The 23,744-nt window shown below is 43.1% G+C and overlaps 1 protein-coding gene across 1 annotated transcript in view; it reads left to right on the forward strand.

Moving 5' to 3' along the window:
- Positions 1-23,744, forward strand: part of SDK1 (sidekick cell adhesion molecule 1) — a 983,203-nt gene that overhangs the window by 847,503 nt on the left and 111,956 nt on the right. Inside the window, exons 23-28 of the mRNA XM_063090679.1 lie at positions 3,170-3,279; positions 4,963-5,113; positions 5,835-6,072; positions 16,632-16,747; positions 18,300-18,489; positions 20,737-20,835. Of these exons, the coding sequence (XP_062946749.1) occupies positions 3,170-3,279; positions 4,963-5,113; positions 5,835-6,072; positions 16,632-16,747; positions 18,300-18,489; positions 20,737-20,835 (904 nt within the window). The remainder of the gene's footprint in view (positions 1-3,169; positions 3,280-4,962; positions 5,114-5,834; positions 6,073-16,631; positions 16,748-18,299; positions 18,490-20,736; positions 20,836-23,744) is intronic.

The raw sequence follows: 23,744 nt of genomic DNA on the forward strand, positions 1-23,744 counted from the left end.
GCTTTGGTTTAATATCCAGAGGATTCCTTTCACTAAGAGGAGCCCCTCTAAAGTCAACTCAGACTCTAAAAACATTAAACCAGGGGGCCCCTTTACACTCAGTAGAATTCAACTGAATTTGGTAGAATTTTGACTTGAAGAAATTCATACATTTTATTAACAATTTACAGAATGGACTATATGAGCTAAGAAAATGTGGGGCTCAATTCTCCCCCTCACCAATGTCTGGTCCCAGTGCACCCGCCATCCCCATGTCCTCTCCTCAGAGCCTGCCCCGGCACCCAGGGTCCTCTCCACTGACGCCTGAGCCCATGGGGCAACCTCAGTCCCCACCTCCCCACTCTGCGCATGCTTTTCCTTCATCCAGAGGCGCTTAAGCTGTCGTGAGCTGTGCTGCGCTGTGACAAACATTCCAGATGACCTTGAACACGTCACTCTTTTTCTGGGCTTCAGCTTCCTCCCATGTAAAATGGGCTGGGATAATTTCTTTCAGCTCTGTAGTCCACCGGTTAGCTCATTTTTTCATTGATTCCACAAAGAGGTATTGAGTATTTTCTCTCTGCTAGACACTATGCCAAGGGCAGGGCTTCCGAGTAGACTTGAATGAGCTCCCCTGCGATCATCCTGTTTGCCTGTTGGGGTTGGATGGCCCCAGGCCATGTTTAGCACTGACCAGTCTTGTACTCCTGGTCCTTTCCTTCTTCACAGACACTGTGGAAGGAGAAAGGCATAAGCCATGGGCCCTGAGGGTCTTGGTCCTGTCTGGTTCTAGAGCCAGTCCAGCCCCAGATTAGCCTAGACCCTTCCCTTCTCCAGGATGAGTCTTCTGCACAATCTTAATCTGTCTGCATATGTCTTGTTTTCTCTTTCCTTTCTGCATCTCTGAAGTGAGGATTTAAGGACTTCAGTGGCTACCCCAGTGCTGAGAACTGGCCCACTTCGGTGCAAGGGTACTGACCACCCTTCCTCATCCAGCTGTGCAAACTGCACAGTCTTTTCTGCTCTGCCCATTTTCCACTGCCTTGCCCTCCTGGGCTACTCATGATCTACTCTGACCTCCAGACCTTTTTCCACAAAATGTTTTTTGGCCATTCATCCCACATTTTATTTTAATATTTCTTTTTTAATTGAGGTGAAATTAATATAACATAAAATTAACCATTTTAAGGTGTACAAGTCACAAGTTGGTAGATTCACAGTGTGTTTTTACCACCTCTATCTAGTTCCAAAACAGTTTCATCACCCCTAAAGGAAACACTATACCCAACAGCAGCCACTCCCCATTACCTCCTCTCCCCAGCCCCTGGCAGCCATCAATCTGTGTTCTGTCTCTACGGATTAATCTATTCTGGATACTTCATAAAATAGAATTGCACAATATGTGAACTTTTGGGTTTGGCTTTTTCACTTAGCATGTTTTTGAGGTTCATCCACGTGGTAGCACGTATCAGTGCTTTGTTCCTTTTTATGGTTGAATAATATTCCATTGTACGGATAGACCACCATTTGTTTATCCATTCATCAATGGACATTTGCTTTGTTTCCATCTTTTGGTTGTTGCAAATAGTTCACTATAAACATACGTGTACAGGTCTTTGTTAGAGTTCCTGTTTTCAATTCTTCTGGGTATATACCTAGAAGTGGAACTTCTGGGTCCTATGGTAACTCTGTTTAACTTTTTTAGGAACCACCAACTATTTTAATGTTTTTTATTTAGAATATTTAGAGTTTTGTGCCTTGCATCTAGTTTTCTTTAGGAAGCACACTCCTAAAGTTTTCTTTAGGGGAGATACTTGTGTTTACTGTATCCTCCTCATCCTTCATGTCCATTCCTCCAGTTTACCAAGGTCATTTTGAATTCTCATGCCATCTCATGTGACTTGGCCATCTGCCAACTTGGTTTCCTTTGCAAACTTAATGAGCACGTTTCCTATTGTCATTTAAGTCACTTATGAAGTGTCAAATACACAGGGCCCTGGGCTGATCCTACCTTGACTAGCTTGTTTGGCCCCACATGCTCTGTGTACTCACTGCCAGCCTTTGGTATGTGTCCTCTACATCCCCCAGAACCATATAGCCACACCAGGCCCAGAGTGTATCTGTGACAGGCATATAGAAATCTGCACGGAAGAATTCTTAGGGCTCTCCTGGCTGTCATGAAGTATCTCTCCTGTTGTTCTCTTGCTGGAAGAGGCCCATGGGGCACTGGCAGGTAGAGTGAGGGGTGAGGTCAGAGTGGCGTGGGCAGAACTAGAAGCCGCATGGGACAGTCAGGTTTCAGTAACAGGAAAGCACAAGGTGGAGTGAGAGGTGTGGCTGGGGTCAGATCAGGGTGGTCACAGGAAACAAAAATACTACTTGAGCAGGCCCATGGGATGTGGAGTTCACAGATGAGGAGTAAAATAGCAACAGACTGCTGGGCAGGACCAAAGACTTAGGACAGGTAGAAGCTGAGGGAGCTCCGAGCAGGCCTTGTTAGCAGACTTGGAAAAGGCAAGTCTCTGTTTAAAGGGAATGGCTCTTCCTTAATCAGCTCTGCCCTGAGGCAGTTCTCTTAAATCCTAAAGGGGCAGGGCCTGCCAGGTCTGGCTTCCAGGGCAGAAGCTTAGTCCCTCTCCATATAAGGACCTTCCTTATGCCATGGGCCAGCTGTGGTGTCTTTTTGGTTGTGTTATGGCAGAGAGGGTCCGAGTGGAAATGGGGAGAGACTGAGTACCCCTGGCCAGCATGTGGAGGAAGTGGTTCTGGACCCTAAGTGAGGACACTTGGCCTGTGCCCACCGTTCCATTACTGCTCACCATGGGATGCTAGCCAACTCTTTCCCTCTGTGCCTCTCTTTGAGCCCTCACCCATCAAATTAGAGGAAAGACAAGATGGTATGGAAGGTCTCTCCATCACCAGTGGTCCCTGAGGTTTGTTCCCAGAGGATTCACCCTTCAGGCTCCATTCTTAACTTGAGCTTTTGACTGAAGTTCACCCAGACTTGATGGTAGGGGTATCAAGAGCCCCCACCCCAGGTACAAGAGAGGCATGTGCAGGACTCAGCTTATCACAGGTGTGGGGATGCAGTGTGGCTCTGACCAGCCCACTCACTCAAGGCGCTTACTATACAGGGCAGCCTCAGTCTCTGCAGCCTGTCTAGCCCATCTCAAGATCTCCCCCTCCACAGGTTGGAGCCATCGGCGATGAGGAGGAATGGGTCAGCCTCTATGAAGAGGAGAATGAGCCTGATGCCCAGACACTGGAAATCCCAAACCTCACACCCTATACTCACTACAGGTGAGAAGAGCAGGTGATAAGCCACTACAGGAAGAAGTGTTGGCATCTTGAGCAGGTGGCTCCTGTTGCAACAACAAAATCCAATTGTATGTATGTAAATGAGAAGTCTCCAAGTAGTGAGAATAAACCAAAACCTTCAGGAGTAGGCAAAATACACAGTTGAGTATTACTCCAAGAGGGATTATACCCAGATGTTAAATTAGCCATTTTCTTTCCAGCAATACTAGCCAGCAAAATACCCTATAGAAATGTCTTACTATTATATCAGGCTTAATAATTACGAACCACAAGCAGTGATGTGGCACTTTTCTTTACAAAACTCTACAATCTCTTGGGACTATTAATATTCTGTGTGCAAACAAAGCAGCTGTCCCAGGAATATCCTTCCCAGGGTCTGGGAGTTGCTAGTCTCACTAATCAAGCTCTTAACATGTCATTTAACCTCTTGCTTCTTGATCCTGAAACTTATCCAGGCAGTAAATCCTTGGCCTTAACAAAGGGTAGAGTGATCATGAGCTGTTAGTGATGTTATCACTTCCTGTAAGATCATTGAAGGAGATGAAATTTCCCGTTATCACCAGATGTTGAGTTTGATAGTGTCATTGTTCTGCCAAGATGGATACATTTCATAAAATTGAGGAATGAAAGAATAAGAATTACTAATTCAGGGAGTAAAGGTGAAATTACATCTTTGTAAAGAACATTTTTTTCAGTACAAAACCAAAGTTAGAGTTTTTAAAAAACCTAATGAGAGATGCTGTTTGGCTTCTATTCATTTTAACATCCTTCCTAAGATTAGAGCTGACGAATCAAGACACAATACACTAATTTTTAAAGAAAAACGGCTTAAAATGAGACTTACCGTGTGAAATTAGCTGAAGCTATATAATTATTTCAAAGATCAGAAACTGTGATTAGGGTCCAGTGTCCGTGTTTAAAATTTATATAAATTTAGGGAACTTCTGTAATAAATACGTGTGTGCGCACTTAGGATTTTTTTCTTGTATGTAAATTCAGTTCAAATATTTATATATAAATAAAGAACAGACAGAACTAAAAGCATTAACATAGACTTTAGAGAACCTCTAACTCCACCTTCATTTTATAGAGAAAGAAACAGAGATGAGTCTGGTTTGCTGAAGATCTCACAGTTACTCATTGGATTAAAATCCCAGGATATGAATTCTGGGCTGTTGGCTCTTCTCTTGAACCAACAGAGAATAGAGTGTGGGGTGCCTTTGGTCATTAAAAAGACAAAACTGTCATTTACAAAACTGTTATTGGTGGCCACATTCTGACCCTCTAACTCTGTTGAATAGCTACTTGAACTTTAATCCCCTGATGTTAACCTAAACTTGAATCAGCCAATGGCAACCGGTGATGACATAGATTTCTCGCCATCTAACCCAGCCAATTATGTTCTGCGCGGGAATTTAAAATCGTTGAGTTGCAGTAGATTTGCCATTCTTTGAAAGCTTTTAGGGAAAAGGGCCATATATGTAATTTGCATTTTTAATGAAACCAGGTGGAAAGAGGGTGTCCTTGAGCAATGGTCTTTATGATACAGGCAGACACATATCTGAGCCCTTTCCTAAGAAAGTCATGGGTTTTTTTGGGTTTTGTTTTGTTTTTTTCCTTATTACTTTTTGCCTTGGAATAACTCATCAATGGCATTATCTTTAGATTTCGAATGAGGCAAGTGAACATTGTTGGTCCAAGCCCCTTCAGTCAATCATCTCGGGTCATCCAGACTCTGCAGGCCCCACCCGATGTGGCTCCAAACAGCATCACAGTCCGAACTGCCAGTGAGACCAGCCTGCGGCTCCGCTGGGTGGTAAGTTGGGAGTCGGAAAGGGGAGGCTGCACGCATGATAGTCTTGAGGTGGCCAGAGCACACATGTGAATCCAGAGCTTAGTAGTTTCTTAGTCATGCCCTTTTCCTAGTCAAAACTAATCCTGTCATTAAGCCAAAAAGTATTACATTTTACAATTAGTGTTGGATCTCAGACTGGCTCAGGATCTCTTCTTAATCAGTAGCATTACTCACTCTCTTCTTGGAACTGAAGCCTATCCTTTGGGGGAGGAAAGCCAATGGTGCTGCCTGCTGGACCTGTAAGTCCTTAAGCCAGGTCAACATGGAACCGGTGCTCAGTGTTTGTAGGAGAGCAGCCTGATATTTAATCAGAACATTTCCCTATAAAATTAAGCCAAAGTATATTAAAAGAAATTATGTCCAGCCAAAGTTACTGGCAGAGTTTCATTTTGTTCACAGAAGGAAACTGTCAGGGAAAAACAGAGTAGAAGTTTGTAAGAATATTCCCCCATGGGCCAGCCCATGGCTCACTTGGGGAAGCTTGGTGCTGACAATACCAAGTCAAGGGTTAAGATCCCCTTATGGGTCATCTTTTAGGGGAAAAAAAAAAAATATATATATATATATATATATATATATATCTTCCATGGAATTGGCTTCATAAGACAGGCCTATCCTTTGAGACCTTTAGAGGTGACAGGTCTGAGATGTCAGCTCATCATGGACCACTGTTAATTTCCAGCCTCTGCCTGATTCCCAGTACAATGGGAACCCCGAGTCCGTGGGCTACCGAATTAAGTATTGGCGCTCAGACCTCCAGTCCTCAGCACTGGCCCAAGTCATCAATGATCGACTGGAGAGGGAGTTCACCATCGAGGAGCTGGAGGAGTGGACTGAATACGAGCTGCAGATGCAGGCCTTCAACGCCGTTGGGTCCGGGCCGTGGAGCGAGGTGGTGCGGGGCAGGACGCGGGAGTCAGGTGAGAAGAAGGCAGTTCCAGTCCTGGAGACACAGTCCTTTCCATGTCTCCTTAAAGGTGGGGCTTAGTGACACTGAATCTTCAAATCCCAGGTTGAAAGCATCTCCTTGACTTGTCCCACTTGTCTGTGTTGGTGCTTTTCTAACCCACTGGTTAGGCCAGCATTGAAAAGAATTTAAGTAAAACTTCATTAGGTCCCCAAGCCATTCATTTGTAATTAACGATGAATTCTAATGGGGGCTGGACTCACATTATCATATTTTTAATTAGAAATAATTTTCACTATCAATGATGAAAAGCAAGATCCTATGGGGAAACTTTAAAATGGAGGATATTCAGAACTTCCTCCTCACAAATCAATACGGGTCATGTGTTAAGATAGCCTACACTGCAGTGACAAATAGACCCCCAAAGGTCAATTGCTCTGGTGTCATAGAAGTTTATTTCTCACGCATATTGTCTTCTAAGGTGGGTGTTCCTGTTTGGTGATGGCTCTCTTCCATGAGGGGATTCAAGGATCCAGGCTCTGCTATTCTGTAGGACTAATCACCTTCTGCATCTAGCTACCAGAAAGGAAAAGAAAGAACAAAGAATGGACACCCCTACCTCTTAGAACCCATCCAGAAATGACACACAGCACTCTGCTCCTAGTCATCAGGCACAGTCATGTGCTAATTGCCAGGAAGAAAAGGAAAAGTATTTTTGGTCAAAATTGAGTAGTCTCTGCTGCGTTATGCTAATGATGAACATGTCCACCTAATCTTCTAGGCTTTACGGACTGACTTTGACCAGTCAGCAGGGGTTTGGACCTTTCTTAGCCTCACTTGAGTTTGTAGAAATGCAAAGAGAAGAGTGCAACTAACAAACACCCTTTATTTTATTTATTTTTGTGTGTGTGTGGCTGGCCACAGAGATCAAACCCTGGTCTTGGTGTTATCAGCACCACAGTCTAACTGAGCTAACCATCCAGCCCTAATGCTCTTTGAAGGTGTGCTGTGGCATGGACCAGGTCCCTTCTATCTGGTCTGAGTTAGTGAGGTTTTGTCCTGAAAAGGAATGAACTGTTTCTCCCCTCACCATCTTCTTTGATGGATGTCACAGCAAGTACTTGGTTTATGGGGGGGCAGTTAATTCTAAACTAAGTTAGACTGTGTAAATAGTACTTAAATTCCTGACCTTTGTCCAGACACAACTGAGGAGAAGGCATGAAAGTCTAAGATGGTGAACTAGGTCAGTGATCAGAGATAGAGACTTTCCCCGTTCCTTCCCCCAGGAAGTCCTCGGTCCATTTTGCTTATTGGTGTCAAATGCTATTATTCGTTCTCTTTTCCTTCTCTTCAGTGAATGTCTGAGTTAAATGAAAACTTCAGCTCTATTGTTCAAGCTCTATTGTAGACTTAGCTATGTTTCCTGGAGACAGTTTCTGAGTCCTCATTTCCTTGAGGCTCTGAGGGGACAGAATCCGAGAGGTCACACTTGAAGCTGATGTGGGACATGAGGGAGTCCAGAGGTGGCCAGTGCCTGCCAGTGGCTGTTTCCACCCCAAGTCCTTGAGAATGCCCTCACTTCCTCTGACCAGAACCTGTCTGCTTCTCCCCATGAGCTAAGATACCATGTGAAGAAACAGTCTCCCTGTTGTTGTCTTAAATACTAAAATTAACTAATTAAATTTCTAAAGGTTGAAAACTGCCATAGGAGATAGAGTTAGAACTCAGAGTGACGTTGCTGGGATGAGTTAGGAAGGCCAAGTGCATGTCAGTACATTGAAGAAAAATTCAGTAAACTGAGCAGAAGGAGGGTGAAGGACGTGATTGGCACAGGACCTGCTGGTGTGGCTGGAAGTGGCTTTGGAAGCAGCATCCTCAACATGGAATTAAAGAGGGAAGAGAGAACAGATGCCCGGCGAGCCCATGGCTTTCAGCACTGGCCTGCCTGCTCCCAAAGCAGAGCCCCATTAGGAGCTCTGAAGAGGGACAAGTGCCAAGAAGAAACTTAGAAGACAGTGCCAAGGTGAGCAGCGAGGCCTGTGAAGAAAGCCAGAGTGAGGAGTGGATCAGCTTTGAACTATAAGGAAAAGAAGACCTACCCAGCCCTGGTGGTTCTCCTTACGGTACCCACTTCACCCAGTGCTAACCAGGGCGCTGTTTGTGCTGTGAGGGGTTGTATATATATATATATAATGGTGCCAAACACTGACCCCCTCAGCCCTCAATGTGGCCAGGCTGGGAGGGTGGGGGCAGGGGGACAGTCTGCACCCCTGGTGGTTGAAGACAGCAGCACACAGCATGCTCAGGGCATCCCCGTATCAACAAATACCATCTTCTCTGAGTGTCACAATGTGAGAAGGTTTGGAAAGCACTGGATAAAGGTTTCTCTTCCCCCACTTTTTTGCTAATCCCCCAGTTCCCACCAATGACAGACGTCAAATAGGTCCGAACCTGACATTGCCATTGTCAGGATGCACATACAGGTTACTAGGATGTGCCTTGACTTTGGTGCACTTTTAGTTACAGACTCCAAGCAAAAGCTCTCATGCAATTCTATGACTATTTCATCCTAATCTGGGGAGGTAAGGGGCGAGGCAGGTAGTGGTAGGTAGAAACAGAGTTATTGTCAGGTAGGAATACTCTCAGTTCACAGTGTGAACCCTGGAACCCACTAATGAGAGCCACCAACAACCAAGAGGCTATCACAACAACCATCAAGCTCTGAGAGGACCCATATTGACAAAGGGGTTTGCCAATGCAGCCAGGGCTGGATCAGGTGTCTTCTCTGGCTTTCTTTCAGACTGCAGATTTTGTTATGTTTGAAAGAAAAGGTTGAGACACACTGGTGCTTGGCTTGTGACGGCGATCATATGGATTTTTTTTTTTTTTTAATCTCTATTGTCTTCAGTATCTGAATCATTATGACAGAGATAACTGGAGAAATTTAAAGGACAGTTCGAAATCCAGTAATAGGCATGCCAATAAAATATTTTTGAAAAATAAAACTTCTGTTAAAACCAACTAAAAAATTATAATTTTTTATAAAAATATTTTTAAATGGATAAAATATAATTTTTTGTAATTTTAGATTTGTTGATGTGCTCTTAAGAAAAACAGGAAAATCCCCAGATGTCAGAGGCATAAAGGGAGCTGGAAGCTAGAGCAATAAATGCTGAGCTGCCCTGGGGGGGTGGGGGTGGGGGTGGGGCTGGATCCATACTGGTAGTTTCAGAACTTGGCATTTGATGCTCACGCAAGAACAGGAGAGTCAGCCTTGAATCTCTGTAAGGGAGGAGTTAGAACCTAAGCTCCTGCATGAAGACAAGGCTCTTGAAGTCTGTACCCTCTTCAATAGGGGAGACTAAAAATATCTGCCCATAGAAGTTTGTCTGTGTCTACCTGGTCTCTGAATGGGGGGAAAAATAACTCTCAGTCCTTTGTCTGACTTAGGTCTGGGTTCTGAATTTACACTGTATGAGTGGTTCAGAAACTCCCAGAAGAAAAATTAACATAAAATTTGGTTCCAGAAACCAAAAGTGCAAGCAACAAAAGACAAACATAGATAAGTTGGACTTTGTCAGAATGAAAACTTATGTGCTTCAAAGAATACCATAAAGAAAATAAGGGGAAAAAAAACTCAAAATGGAAGAAAATACTTGCAAATCATATACCTGACAAGTGACTTGTATCTAGAGGATATGAGGGTACTTCAAAAAGGTCATGGAAAGATTTGTATTAACTTTTAATCTATTTTTCCCCAAACTTTGAAGTACCCACGTATAAAGACCTCTTACAACTTCACAATGAAAAGACAAATGGTCCAATTAAAAGCTGGGCAAAGGATCTGAATAGACATTTCTCCAAAGAAGACATACAAATGGCCAATAAGCACATGAAAAGATGCTCAGCATCGTTAGCCGTTAGGGAAACACAGATCGAAACCATAATGAGATACCACTTCGCATCCCTAAGATGGCTAAAATAAAAAAAAAGATGGGCAACAAGTGTTGGTGAGGATGTGGAGAAATTGCAGGTGGGAATGTAAAGTTATACTGATTTGGAAACAGGTGGCGTTGCTTAAAAGGTTAAACATAGAATTACCATATGACACAGCAATTTCATTTCCAGGTATATACCCAAGAGAACTGAAAACAGGTGTCTACCCAAAAACTTGTGTTATTTATAACAGCCAAAAAGTGGAAACAACCCAAATGTTCATCAATTGATGAATGGATAAATAAAATGTGGCATATGCATATAATGGGTAATTCAGCAATAAAAAGGAATGGAATTCTGATACTTGCCACAATGTGGATGAATCTTAAAACCAATATGCTAAGTGAAAGAAGCTACACACAAAATACTGCATGTCGTATGATTCCATTTATGTGAAATGTCTGCAATAGGCAAATCTACAGAGACAGAAAGTAGATTGTGGTTGTCTATGCCTGGAGAGAGGGTTTGAGAGGAACAGGAAGTGATTGGTAACGGGTACAGGGCTTCTTTTGGGAGTGATGAAATGTTCTGAAGTTCATTGTGATAATGGTTGCACAGCTCTGTGAAAACACTAAAAAACATTGAATTGTATACTTCAAATAGATGAATTGTATCACAGTAAAGCTGTTTTTTTTTTTTTTTTAAGGAAAGCTCAGTTTTCCTAGATTAATTTTGTTACAGGTAAAATGTTATTAAAATAAGTGTGGTTCACAGATTGTCCACTTTGCATATGGTTGGAGGGTCCTGAAGATTGTCCTCACAGCCCATAATATCTTCTCATCCTCAGGGGAAACACTGATTAATTTCTCCTGAAATAGTTACATATTATACTCCAATAAATAGTTTTACTCTCCTCTAAAAACAAAACAAAACAAAAAGAATATATGGAAAGAAAGGAAGAAAGGAAAGAAAGAAGGAAGGAAAACCACGGTTTCAAGCCCGACCTTCAGGACAGCCAACAGAAGCAAACATGACTCTTCTCTGGAGAGATGTTGCCATACCCAAATTGCTCCAAATAAAAACCAAGCCCTTTTAAAGATGAATCACGATTATCAAACACACAAGGAAATAATCTGCCATGAGTAAAAATGAGCAGCTTTAAAAAAAGGAAAGACAGAAAGAGGGCCTGATTGCTTTGAGATACATGCTAGTCTGAAAGAGAATATGTAATAAGTGCATTTAAAATTAGTAAAGTCTTACATTATTAAAAGAAAGCATTAAAACTTTAAGTAAAGATTAAGATTCTTTTAAAAAGAAATATCCAAATAGGACACTGGCTTTGAAAATAAAACTCTATGGTTAAGGTAAAAAGCAGTTGAGATGCTGCCAAAGAGAGAATTATCAAACTGGAAGCTAGATTTGAGTAAATAACTCAAAATAGAAAATCTTAAAAACAGTTTTGGAGTGAAAGGCAGGTTATCCATGAAGGTAAGACAATTTCACTGAAGCAACTTCTTGAGAACAATAGAGGCCAGAAGACAATGGAATAATAATAATGAAGGAGGTGAAAGAAAACTTTCAACTTCAAATTTTACAACCAGCTAAACTACTTTTGAAGGATTTCATTCAGAAAAAAACTAAATGTTACATAAAAATGAAAAAAAGGTAATAAAAATGGAAATATTGTTTTGATAATTTTTCAAAGAACACTATTTAAAAACAAAGTAAACCAATGGCAAAATTGCTGAATGGAGACTTTATTTTTGTACAAACTTTTCCAGCTGTTGAAAAACTATTTTTACAATAGTCAAGAGAGGGTAGTACTTTATGTATAAACTCACTCCAGATTTTTTTCTTCTGACTTTGTTCTCTTCAGATAATCTTGTATCATCTGTTACACAATAACTGAGGAGATTTTTTGGAGCAATATTATTTATTTTTAGAGGGTCTGCCATGTTTTAATTAATATTCACATATAGATTTTTCTATCCAAAAAAGCACAATGGATTTGCTTTTCTCTTAGTTAACTGGTTTTTGATCAAGGTAAGAATTCTTCTTGTAACTGAGGGTTTGCTTTGTCAGTTATCACATTCTTTCTTCTTTTGGGGGCTACAGCTTACAGGAAATTATTTTTTAGTTTTTAATTAAATTTTGTTAAATTAGAAATTTTGGTGCAGCAGTTATCCCTCTAGGAGGAGGAGAAGAGTTTTGATTCAAGTGTTTTCATCACAAATTGAATAATTGGGTTGTTGATCTTCATCTCAATATATGGATGATTCATATTTCAGACATTTTCGATGCTGGAATAATAGAGTCCTAGAGACCTCTCTTGGGCTGATCTCTCCTCCAGTAGGTGCTGGTTCTCAATGTCAGTCCCTTGCCACCTGGGCATTCTCAGGTGCCCTTCCAATATTGCTGGTCCTGTAGGACTTAAGTTCCTCCACCTCGTGTTCAGCTCTTCTGAATGGAGCTTTCAGAACCTCCTTCCATGGGAAGCTCCTCACCTCTGTCCGGTGAGGTCCTCCCACTTGCAGCAGTTTGGACTTCTTGCCTTTCCTGGTCCTGCTGACATCTAACACTTACCCTCCCCAGCAGAGAAATCCATCCTACCAGGCATGCTCAGCATTCGAGGTGGGGGGAGGTTGGGCAGAGATGGTGAGTGAAGGAGCTGCTAGGGCCGCAGGGTGGAGAGGAGCCAACGGGGAGGGGAGGGATTGCAGAGGGAGCTGAGCAAGAGAGTAAAGTTGGGGACCGCTGTCTGAAATGAAAGTATCACCTCAATGAAAATAGTGGTTTCTTGCTACTTAAAATAGCACAGTGCACATGAATACAGAAAACCAGTGTTGGAAACATAGAGCAGAACATTTGGAACTATATTTAAATGAAGATTATAATTTTAAAGTGCACTCTAACAGGTTCTGTGACATCTTATGATATATTATGATATATTATCAGGACAAATTATGAGGCCTTAAAAACCAAAAGAAACCATATGAGGAGTAGCAGCAAACTGCGTAGCGAGAAATGAAATCCTGTAGAGGAGAGAGAAAAATGGAGGAGGAGAAAATAAGCATATTGAACAGTTTTGTTTTTAATGAAAGAGGAATTTCTAAGAACGTCTCAAAACTTAAGATGTCAGGTTTGAAAAGGAGTAGAGTCCACCTCCAAAGAGATGAAGGGCAAGATTTTTCTTTTTCGGATCTTAAAAAGAAGTACTTTATAACTAAGTGGACAGTTTTGTCCTGGTAGAATTCGAATTAGCTGGAGTTTTTTCATCCTGAACTCTGCCGTTTTCTCTTCTTTAGCAGCCTCTGCTGGCTGTCCTCTTGCAAGGAATTCAGCCATGTTCAGAGTGCTGTGTCTGAGTTGCTGCAATCACCAGGTTGCCCTCATTCTTAGGGCACATGGATAGCCCTCCAGTAAATGGATGTACATATTACCACATCTTAGAAAATCAGCTATTATTTGTAGATCTGTAGTGAGAATTGGGCACTTACAGTTTCCAAGATTGACCTGTAGGAAGCAGTTAAGGATTTGAGAGGTGGACTAGTTGTGTTGCTATGACAATGGCCTCCCTTGTTACAGATAGGGACAGAGTTTTAGAACATAGCACTAATATCTTGGCCATGCAGTATGTTTGGTATTCTCATATTATTCTAAATAAAGCCAAAAAATAAAGTCAGATTAATTGTACGTTTACATTTTCTTTCATGATATTGATTCCTTTAATTCAGAGTTGATTCAAGGAACCAATTTGATAGTATTTTTTTTATAAAGTAAGAATATGTGTAATGCCATTTCCTGGTAAAAGCCATGATGGCATTTAAGATACCCAGTGGAGGGCCAAGCCCGTGGCGCACTCGGGAGAGTGCAGTGCTGGGAGCGCAGCGACGCTCCTGCCGCGGGTTCGGATCCTATATAGGACTGGCTGGTGCACTCACTGGCTGAATGCCGGTCACGAAAAAGACAAAAAAAAAAAAAAAAGATACCCAGTGGAGGCCCTGCAGGTACAGGGAGCTTGAGCGAGCAGTGTGGGGCCTTGGAAGGCCTGCGGAACACAGGGCTGGCATCTGTGATGAGTGTCCTTCCGTCTCAGAGAACTGAGTAAATTTACAATTACAAATGTTCCTTTTCTGTGACACTTATCTGCTCCATAAATTGATAATATTTTGTTGAATAACTGAATGAGTGACTCTCAACTGACATATTTAGGAAGAAAGTTTATCTACTAGATTGAGCTGACAAGCATTATCTCCCTCCAAATATATAAAGAGGGTCACTGTGGTTTTATAGTAACAGGCATAAACAGGTGACTTTTCTACTTTGTGGACACATTCACTGACCCACACCTGGCAACCGATCTAATGCTCACATGGGGAAGGTGCTCAGCGCAGGGAGAAGAGAAGGGGAGAGAGATGCTGCTGCCTCCTGGGGCTGCCAAGTCCAGGAAAAGTGCCTCTTGTTGGGGATGGGCAGCCAAGCTCCTTGTCCTTCAAGCACTCCTTCCATGATTTCCCATCTGGGAAGATCCAGGGCAGGGTGGGGTGACGGGGCAGAGGTGGGTGCTGGCCCTTCATCCCAGGCTCAGTGTTTTCTCAGCAGCTTGCCCTGTTAGGCTGTGACTAGCTACAGGGCCTTCCCCCCCACCCCCATCCTTTGTCTACAGAAACTACTGGTTATGATAGTAATCTGGTCAAGCTAACCAAATAACATAACAGCACTTCTTCTCAGACTTATGTGAATCCTGGCATCTTGTCTTAAAAACTGCATCAGTGTCATAACAGAGTATCCCAAACTGGGTGACTTAAACAACAGTAATTTACTCTCAGTTCTGGAGGCTAAAATCTGAGATCAAGGTGTCAGCGGGGCAATGCTCCCTCTAAATGTGCTGGGCAAAAATCTATCCCAGACCTCTCTCCAGCTTCTGGTAGATCCTTGGCTTGTGGCAACACCTCTGATTTTCCCATGGAGTTCTCTCTCTGTGTCTGTCTGTTCCCATGACACTTTCCCTGTGTGTGTCTATAACCAAGTTCCCCGTTTTTATAAGGACAACAGTCATATTGGATTAGGGGCCCATACTACTCTAGTATGACCACATCTTAACTAATTACATCTGCAACAACCCTGTCCCCAAGTAAGGTCACTTTCTGAGGTACTAACGTTTAGGACTCCAGAATATGAATTCTGGGGGCACATAATTCAACCCATAACAAAGACCAGAGCACTTTGGTGTAGAAAATCTAGCAATCAAATGCTGCAGAGCAGCATTACTGTGCAAACCCATGTTACTTTCCATATTCAGATTAACTAACAGACCTATCTTCACAGCCTTTTTGCAATGAGGAGGAAGTCCTTATGTGTGAATGAATGATTGAATGAATGAACAAATCTATGGAAAGAGAGTAGAGAAAGCCTCCTATGAGTATTTCTGCTTCAGAGGTGAATTTGTGCATCCCACAGTTCTTGGAGCCCTGGTAGGCTTGCAGAGGAGAAAGGGGACAGACATAACTATTCACTTCCTGTGTGTCAGGCATTATACCAGGTACATCCCAGCATTTCATTTCATCGTCACTTCATAGGACGAGAGTGACTATAGTATCATTGTTTTACTTTCTTCTGAACAAATAGCTGTTGATCGCCTGTTAAATGCAAAGTGCTGGGCGCCAGGACAAGGAGAGAAAAGACAGACTGTAAAGAATGAAGGTGGGCTGGGCTTAACCATTCCATGGATGGGACTCACTCGGGAGAGTGTGGTGCTGACACCAAGTCAAGGGTTAAGATCCCCTTACCGGTCATCTTTAAAAAAAAAGAAAGAAAGAAAATTAGCAAAGCAACTCAAGATCATCTAGAATATAAGGTCCTTGTTTTTAAAGTTTCACTGTTGTTTTCGTACACATTATATCTTAACATTGCAAACATATCAAGACAAATTAGTTCAGCGATGATGTAAACAGAGGGGAGATTACAAGAAAGTAAGAAAATTATCCTACCTGAATGTGGGTCAAGAATTGAATGGCTGGCCTCTGTGTGCCCATCTCATTGTAAAAATGCATTCATTTAAATGGAATGGAATGCTGTTTTCTCCAGCCTTGGTTTTCTCATCTGTAGAAAGGGGTAATGATACCCACCTCATTGAATCACTGTGGGGATTAAGTGCAATTTGCATCTGAAGGTTTCTAGCACAGAGAGGAGCTCATAAAAGGAACGTAGTAAACCTCCTCTCCTCTCCCCTCATCTCTGTATTAATCATAACATTGCCTGTCTTGTCCCCCTCCCAGAATACCATGTTTAGAGATGTCAGTGAACTGGTGTCTATCTGAAAGTGAGGATTTCCTATTTGAGATAACAGTGTGTAGTTTCTACAAGTTAGTACAGAAAACCGACCAAGCATATTTTCTTGCTGGGTGGACTCAGGTAAAATTGAGCTCCTAAATACCCAGGATTTATGGAATTTGTTGCTAATATTAAAGAGATTTACATATCTGTTATACTCCTGCAGGTTTAATCTGATCACTACAAAATGTTCAGAATACATTGCTGTTTCAAGGACAACTTGATTATTTGGGTGAAAATTGGACCTTTATTTGTAGAAGCTTTTAGACTTTGGTGACAATCTATTTAACTCATTCTTTGCAGTTCCATCTGCTGCCCCTGAAAACGTGTCAGCTGAGGCTGTTAGCTCGACCCAGATTTTACTGACATGGGCTTCTGTACCTGAGCAGGACCAGAATGGCCTCATATTGGGTTATAAGGTATGTGTGAAGGTGACCTTCCTTTGAGTAAGAAGCTGTCCGTGAAGGTGTTACCATACGTCATTACCCAAACCAATGAGTTTATATTTTCTTACAGCTCTACAGCACTGGCCAGCTTCGTGATTTCTGTATTAGCTGTCTAATCTGAGCCTCATTGCAGTCTAGGATTTAGGCATTGATATAACCATTTAACAAATGCCCAAACAGGACAGCAATAGTAAAGTGAACTAGAAGTTGAACTCAGACTGCCGAGCTCACACCCCTCTCTGTTCTGACCCTCTCTGACTGTGGTGCCCTGGGCCAGTTACTTAAACTCTGTGCCTCTGTTTCCTCCCCTGTAAAATGGGAATGATGATAGTAGCTACTTCCTGAGGGTGGTGTGAGAATGAGGTGGGTTATTTTGTAAAGTGTGCCATACTTGGGTTAAGTGCTGAGTAAGAGTAGATAGACATGTGCATGTTTGTACATGTGTCATCACCACCCAGAAACCTGTCCCAACTTCTCTGGAGAACCATTTCTGGGTTCTGTCTTCCATGCTTCTACCCAGACCCTTTAAAACCTCCTTCTGTTTCTTGTTCCATCCCTAGGGGGTGACGAGCACCACTTCTCCCTCTGCTCCTCAGCTCAGCTCTCCCAAGCAGCAGAATGAGCGTTTCTGGATCTGGGAGCGAGGCCCCGCTGTGCTTGTCTCATATGCTGCTCCATGAATTTTGAGCATGTCTCCTCTGTGCCTTTCCATAATTTAGATCGCTATTCTCTGTTTCCCCCACACCTGTTCTCATATTTCTCCCCCTTCCCTGGGCATTGTAGTTGCTTTCTTCTGGCTCCATGATAGATGGCAATCCCATTATACATGGTAATCCCATTGAGTGGGTCCAGTGACCAAAACTCCATACCACATTCTTAGGTCCTAGAGAAAAACTCCTCCCTGATGGCTGTCTTTTAGCCTTTTGGGTCACTAGTCTTAGGGAACATTAGTCCAGAGAGCGTGAGCTTTGAGTGAGGACTTAGGAAATAAGTAGTAAGAGGAGAACATCTTGGGATGGCTGTGCCTGTGGCCTGGGCAGCAGGAGCTAGCCCAGGGACTGGGGAGCTGCAGGCTCACATGGAGAACAGCAGGTCTTCTGGTGCAGGAGCCCAGTTTCCATGGAGCCGGGAAACCGAGTGGGCTGCTGGCTACTTTTGTAGGAAGCAGAATGTCTCTGTGTTTATAATTGAGTCCTCATTTTAATGGACATGGTTGGCATGGCTGCAGTTGGGTGCCTCAGATCTTGCAAATTATGGCCATGCAGCTGATTCACCAAGCTGTGGGCTGGGTGATAACTCAAGCTACCCTCCTACTCTGGAGTACAATCACTTCATCACCCTCTTCCTCCCCACACGCCAGCTAGAAATTAGACCCATAAGACTTCAACATAGCTGTCCTAGAGGAGGAAACACAGTTGGTTGGCCCTTGATTAACGGCTCTGAGCCCGCACCCCGTGCCCATGGAGGCCCCTTCCTTACACGCTGTGTCATCACAACTATCCACACTTGTGTGTCGATGCTTCAGGTTCTATACAGGGCCAAAGATCTGGATTCTGAGCCCAGGAGTCACGTCGTGCGAGGGAACCACACGCAGTCAGTGCTGCTGGCGGGCCTGCGCAAGTTTGTGCTGTACGAGCTCCGGGTGCTGGCCTTCACCCGCATCGGGAACGGGGTCCCCAGCTCACCCCTCATCATTGAGCGCACCAAAGACGACGGTATGTTTCTGGTCTGCACCTCCCAGGTTTGCTTTTCCAATCCAGAAAACTTGTATGGTTGTCATTTTTAACCTGATTTTCAAACCACTTTCTTTTTTTTTCTCAGTTGAGGGAAACAAAACAAAGTTGTTTTTCAAGTACTGAGCATTTATATCATCAATTTCATCCTGGAGTGAATTTGTACAGCCTAATTATGAACCTATGCAGAATTTCAGTTGTAACTCTGCTGTAGGCAGTGCTGGAGAGAGGCACGGTGAAGGCCGGTGGGCTGGGCTGTAAAACGTGGGGCTGCTCCTTTTGGTGGAGTCTGCACACATCTACTTACTTAAAAAAAAATCTTCTCTGGGGCCGAGCCCGTGGTGCACTTGGTAGAGTGCTGCGCTGGGAGCGCGGTGACGCTCCCGCCGCGGGTTCGGATCCTATATAGGACTGACCGGTGCACTCACTGGCTGAGTGCCGGTCACGAAAAAACGACAAAAAAAAAAAAAAAAAAAAAAAAAAAAATCTTCTCTGGACCTGTGTGCCTCAATTCTCTTGGTACTTCCCTGGTCTCACTGATTGCATTATGAGAGATAATTAGAAAGTGGGCTCCTAGGGTAGACCTGAATAACAAGCACATCTTGCTGGCTTTGTTTTTATGAAAAAATAAATCATCAGTAAATATGTTTTTCCACTTTGCAGATGTCAGACACTTAAAGGTTAGCTCCTTTACATTTTCATTATTAAACAGACTGTAATGAGTGAATCGGAGGGAGAAATGCTGATCTCCCCCGCAAAAAAACCCACCTCAGGGATCAGAAGCATCTGACAGAAGTGAAACAGCTGTAGATTTTCTTAAGCATCTTTCCTGAAGGAACTAAGCCCCCACACATACTCTAACTGCTGAGTGCAGACCACCCTCCCCATTGCACATGGAGAGCACACGGCTGTGCTCGGCCTGTGAGAGAAATGAGCACAGCAAGCTGTTTTGTCCATCTGTCCCCCGCACTGGGTCTCAGGGTGGAGGGATCCATTTGAGAGGAGAAGTGGAGCATGGACGTTGCTTCTTTACAAAAGCATGCAAAGCTGTAGTGTGTTCCAGGTTACTCAAATGGAAAGTGAAAAGGGGCGTTTTAGAAACTGTCCCTCAATACTAGGTCCACTGTAATCATTTCTTCCTGAAGTACGTAATGTCGAGTCATGGAATGATTTTTCTTATTCTCTCGCAGTCCTAATATAAACACGTCTTTCCTCCTCATTTTAACGTAATCCAAATGATCATCCCTGGGGATGGTTCAGGGATCGATGATGTCACAGTTTGCATTATTTGTGGATTAGTCCTGGCTTGGGAGCCTGTGGCCTCATTCAGACATTTATTTTACCCAAACAGAGGTGTCATAGAACGCTTTCAAAATTTAAAATACTGTTCTCAGCTTAATAGCCAGAGGCAGGGTTCAAAGGCCCTGGAATGACTGCAGCACGCATCATTTTATTTTTGTATTGACTGTTCCATGCCCATTGCCTCTTACCTGGGAATCAATCAGTCATTAAGTTCCAATGAGAAGTTCTTATGCTGGCCACACACTTCCTTGCCTATCCGTTTAAGTAGATCTATTTTACGAGGACTATGATCCTATTATTCAATGGTTCCACAATACATAACTGTTTTTGAATTATTGGTGCACCATACCACACAGAAGAATTATTATATGCACTTGTGCACTTAATTTTCTAGGACAGTGCAGGAGAGGGGTGACATGCATAAGAGAGAAACCATTGATTATAAACACACTATTTCATCAATATTCATAACCTCCATTTAGAGTTGGAGAGGACTTTAGGCCATCTTATCTAACACTTGCTTTGCAGATGTCAAACCCAATAAAGGAATCTGCACTCAGATCAGTGGAATCTTGACTTTCAACTTGATGTGCACTCTACAGAGTCATTTAGTGGCCAGTACACTAATGTCGTGGTATGCTAGTTACACTCATGCTACTCATAGCATAGTTTATGAGCACAGATTTTGAAACTTGGGAAGTAAGTGGGCAGGATTCAAATGAAGTGCCTTCTCAAAATCATTAGAGAGCCACACAGAGCCAGTTAGATTCCGCATGTCATTCATCCAAAACTTTAGTGTTCCACCTGTGAATAGTGTCATCTATGGTAGTTACTGTACTCGGCTGATCCTCAGGATCCTACGTAACCTGTCACATGCCCAGAGAACATTGTCATGGTACCTTTGTCACTGGTGTTTTTTTCCTTCAGCCCCAGGCCCACCAGTGAGGCTTGTGTTCCCTGAAGTGAGACTCACCTCAGTGCGGATCGTCTGGCAACCTCCGGAGGAGCCCAATGGCATTATTCTGGGTAAGGCAGCAGTGGTGATGAAAGGGACAGAAATAACAATTAGATTGGTTTCTTCCTTTTTTATTAGATGTTTACAAGGTTAAAAAATTGTGTCTATGGCAGCCTAGCATTTTTTGAACTGAGATGATCATGAGCCCGTTTGCGGTTTTCTGGCACTATACGCTAAGTTGTGTTTTTTTTTAATGAAGTGAAATTTACATTTTATTAACCCAGAATTTCTTTCATTTGTTTGAGGTTCATGGCAATACCATTTGCAATCGACCTTCCCTTCCACTGTGAAATATCCAGGCTATTTTGATGTGTATTTGGGAAACAGCCGGCTCGTTTTCATAGCCTTGGGGCTTTGCTCCCAAGTTCTTGGACATGTCTTCCCTCTCGATGCAGTGCTTATACCTAATCCTTGTAGGAAGCTCCTGAGGTGAAGTGTGTGCCTGAGGTCCCAGGCAATTTACTTTTAACTTTTCATTCAGAGAAGCAACTCTGATAATATCGATGAAGAGCCTTAATTTTTCCCACTTCACCAAAGGCTGCAAATGATATTTTAAAATATTATCAGTTCCTTTGTTTGTTCACCCTTTCACTGAGACAAATTAAGGACTTTACTTCTCTGTGCCAGGCATCGTAGGAAGTAAGGAATGAATCAGACATGTCCATCCTCAAGATGCACCTGGTCACGTGGCACACAAGTAACAATGCAATGTGATTAGTGACCTGATAGAGATTTCACTAAGTGCCCCCAAGCAGCTCCTTCTGGGTGGGGTCTGGTGAACAGAAGGCTGCTTTTGAGCTGGGTCTTAAAGATAAGTGGCTGCCAGAGCCTTGGAGGAAGGGAACAGGGCCACCTATTCAGCCAAAACAGAATGCCTTTTGCGTGTAGGCGCACAGACAGAGCCAAGGCTGGAGGTGTAAGCCAGGTTGGGTTAGGAACTGCTATGCCCTGGAGAATGTGGCCCCGAGGCCCAGATATTTAAATTGGGCTTTTACAGGCCAGGGCTCCAGCCACAGAATATTACTCCAGACCCAGGTCAGCACTGACATATGATATTTACCTAATCCTTAATACACAGGAGACCACTGACTCAGTTAGCTTGTGTTTTAGGTAGTTTACAGTAAAATTATACATCTGAACTTACAAACAAGTGCTAAAATTCACCACTTTTACCTGCTTTTGATCTTGGGATTCTAAGATTTGGTTTGAAGAAAAGGTTTCACGTTATGAGAAAAAGAGTTTGAAAACCTGTGCTGTGCACAGTAGGGAGTCATCCAAGGACTTTGAGCAGGAAAGTGACATGATCAGATTTCTCTTTTAGATAATAACACTGACAGCCATGAGAAGAGCGGGCTGAAAGGCAAATATTTGTTGAGCACTTGCTTCATTAAGATGAGCCTGGAGCATTCCTAAGTCATCCACACAAGCAGGCTGTGGCCTATTTTCACTTTGACTCTTCCTGTGTGATTCCCGGAGTTGTTATATAGAAGTATTTTGCTATGAGTATAGCATTTCAGAGTTAGGGGACCTTTGGAATTTCAGGTTCTTGTTACTGAAATCACTAATAAGCAGCTGCAGAAGCCACTGCTGAAGAGAGCATTTCAGGTCCTGCTCCAGCTGAGACGGGGCTGCAAGTCATATTGGGGACCTGCACCATGAGCCCCAGACCTGGAGGGAGGAAACAGTCTGCAGAGCAGATGGCCAGGGAGAAGAGGTTTGTCAGAGCCCACACTCAGGCAGGACCTGCTGTCAACACTGCACCCAGGGGCAGCCTTTTCTGGAACAAGCAGGGCTAAATATCTGATTACCCAGGAGTCATCCCCAGCAGGTTGTAAAACACAAAATATTTTTAGGTGCACAGAATGTGAAATTCTGACTTGTCTCATAATCCCAGGAGGCCACTAGAACTGTGTTCTCTGTGAAGAAGCAGGGTCTCCACAGCCCGCCCTGCCCTGGAGCTCCTGGCTCCCAAGCCTGGTTTCCAGCCTCTGGAAACCCTCCCAAGCAAGTCCTGATTCTGTGATCATTTCTGTGTGTTCACCATAGCCATAACAGGCTGACAAGAATCAGTTCTAGAGTAGGACCGCATGGAGATGTGTAGGAGCAAAGCGTGCATTTCAGCAATGTTTCTTCCTTACTGTAGATGGACCCGGGCTCTGATATCGATGCCATGACATGGAACTGCTCGCTCAAGGTCTTCCTTGCAAGTATGGAGAAGAGGCTCTGGCCTCAACCAGCTCTAGGCTTTTCTTTGTACTTGCTTGATCCTGTGCCTGAAGGACCCCCTTCCCTGGGGGCTTCTACTCTTCCTTAAGATTTATGTTAGGTGTACTCTACCTACAAGTCTGTGCACCTGCTTCCATGCATATCCCCACCAGGTTAGGCATTTCTCTCTCTGCTCCCAAAGGACCTTGTGCCCACAAGCACAGCATGAGTCTCACTATCCAAGTGAAACTATCAGCTCATTTTGCAAACTCTCATTTACTTTTCAGAGTGTCTTTAACACTTGTTTTTCTGATTATAAAGCCACTGTAAAATAATATTTCAGGCAACAGTGAAATACTATTTTACATTAATCAGATTTGGAACCATAAGAAAGAATGGTAATACCAAGTAGGCATGAGGATGAGGAGAAACAAGACCCCTCACACACTCTTGTTAGGAATGTGGGTTGCTACAGCCCCTTTGGAGAGCAATCTTCAATGTTTAGGGAAGGTGAACATGTCCATACTCTCTGTCCCAGCCATTCTTCACTCTAGGCTTATGCCCAAGAGAAATTCTTGCACGTGTACACAAGAATAAATGCAAAGGGATATTCACTAAGATTCATTTAAATAGCAAAAAAGAAAGCAGGTACAGTCTGCACAATTTACATGGCATGAATCCTGAGCACCTGCTTTTATTTTTCCCTGTGTTTCAA

Source organism: Cynocephalus volans, chromosome 3 (genome assembly GCF_027409185.1).
Source record: "Cynocephalus volans isolate mCynVol1 chromosome 3, mCynVol1.pri, whole genome shotgun sequence".
Classification (NCBI taxonomy): domain Eukaryota; kingdom Metazoa; phylum Chordata; class Mammalia; order Dermoptera; family Cynocephalidae; genus Cynocephalus; species Cynocephalus volans.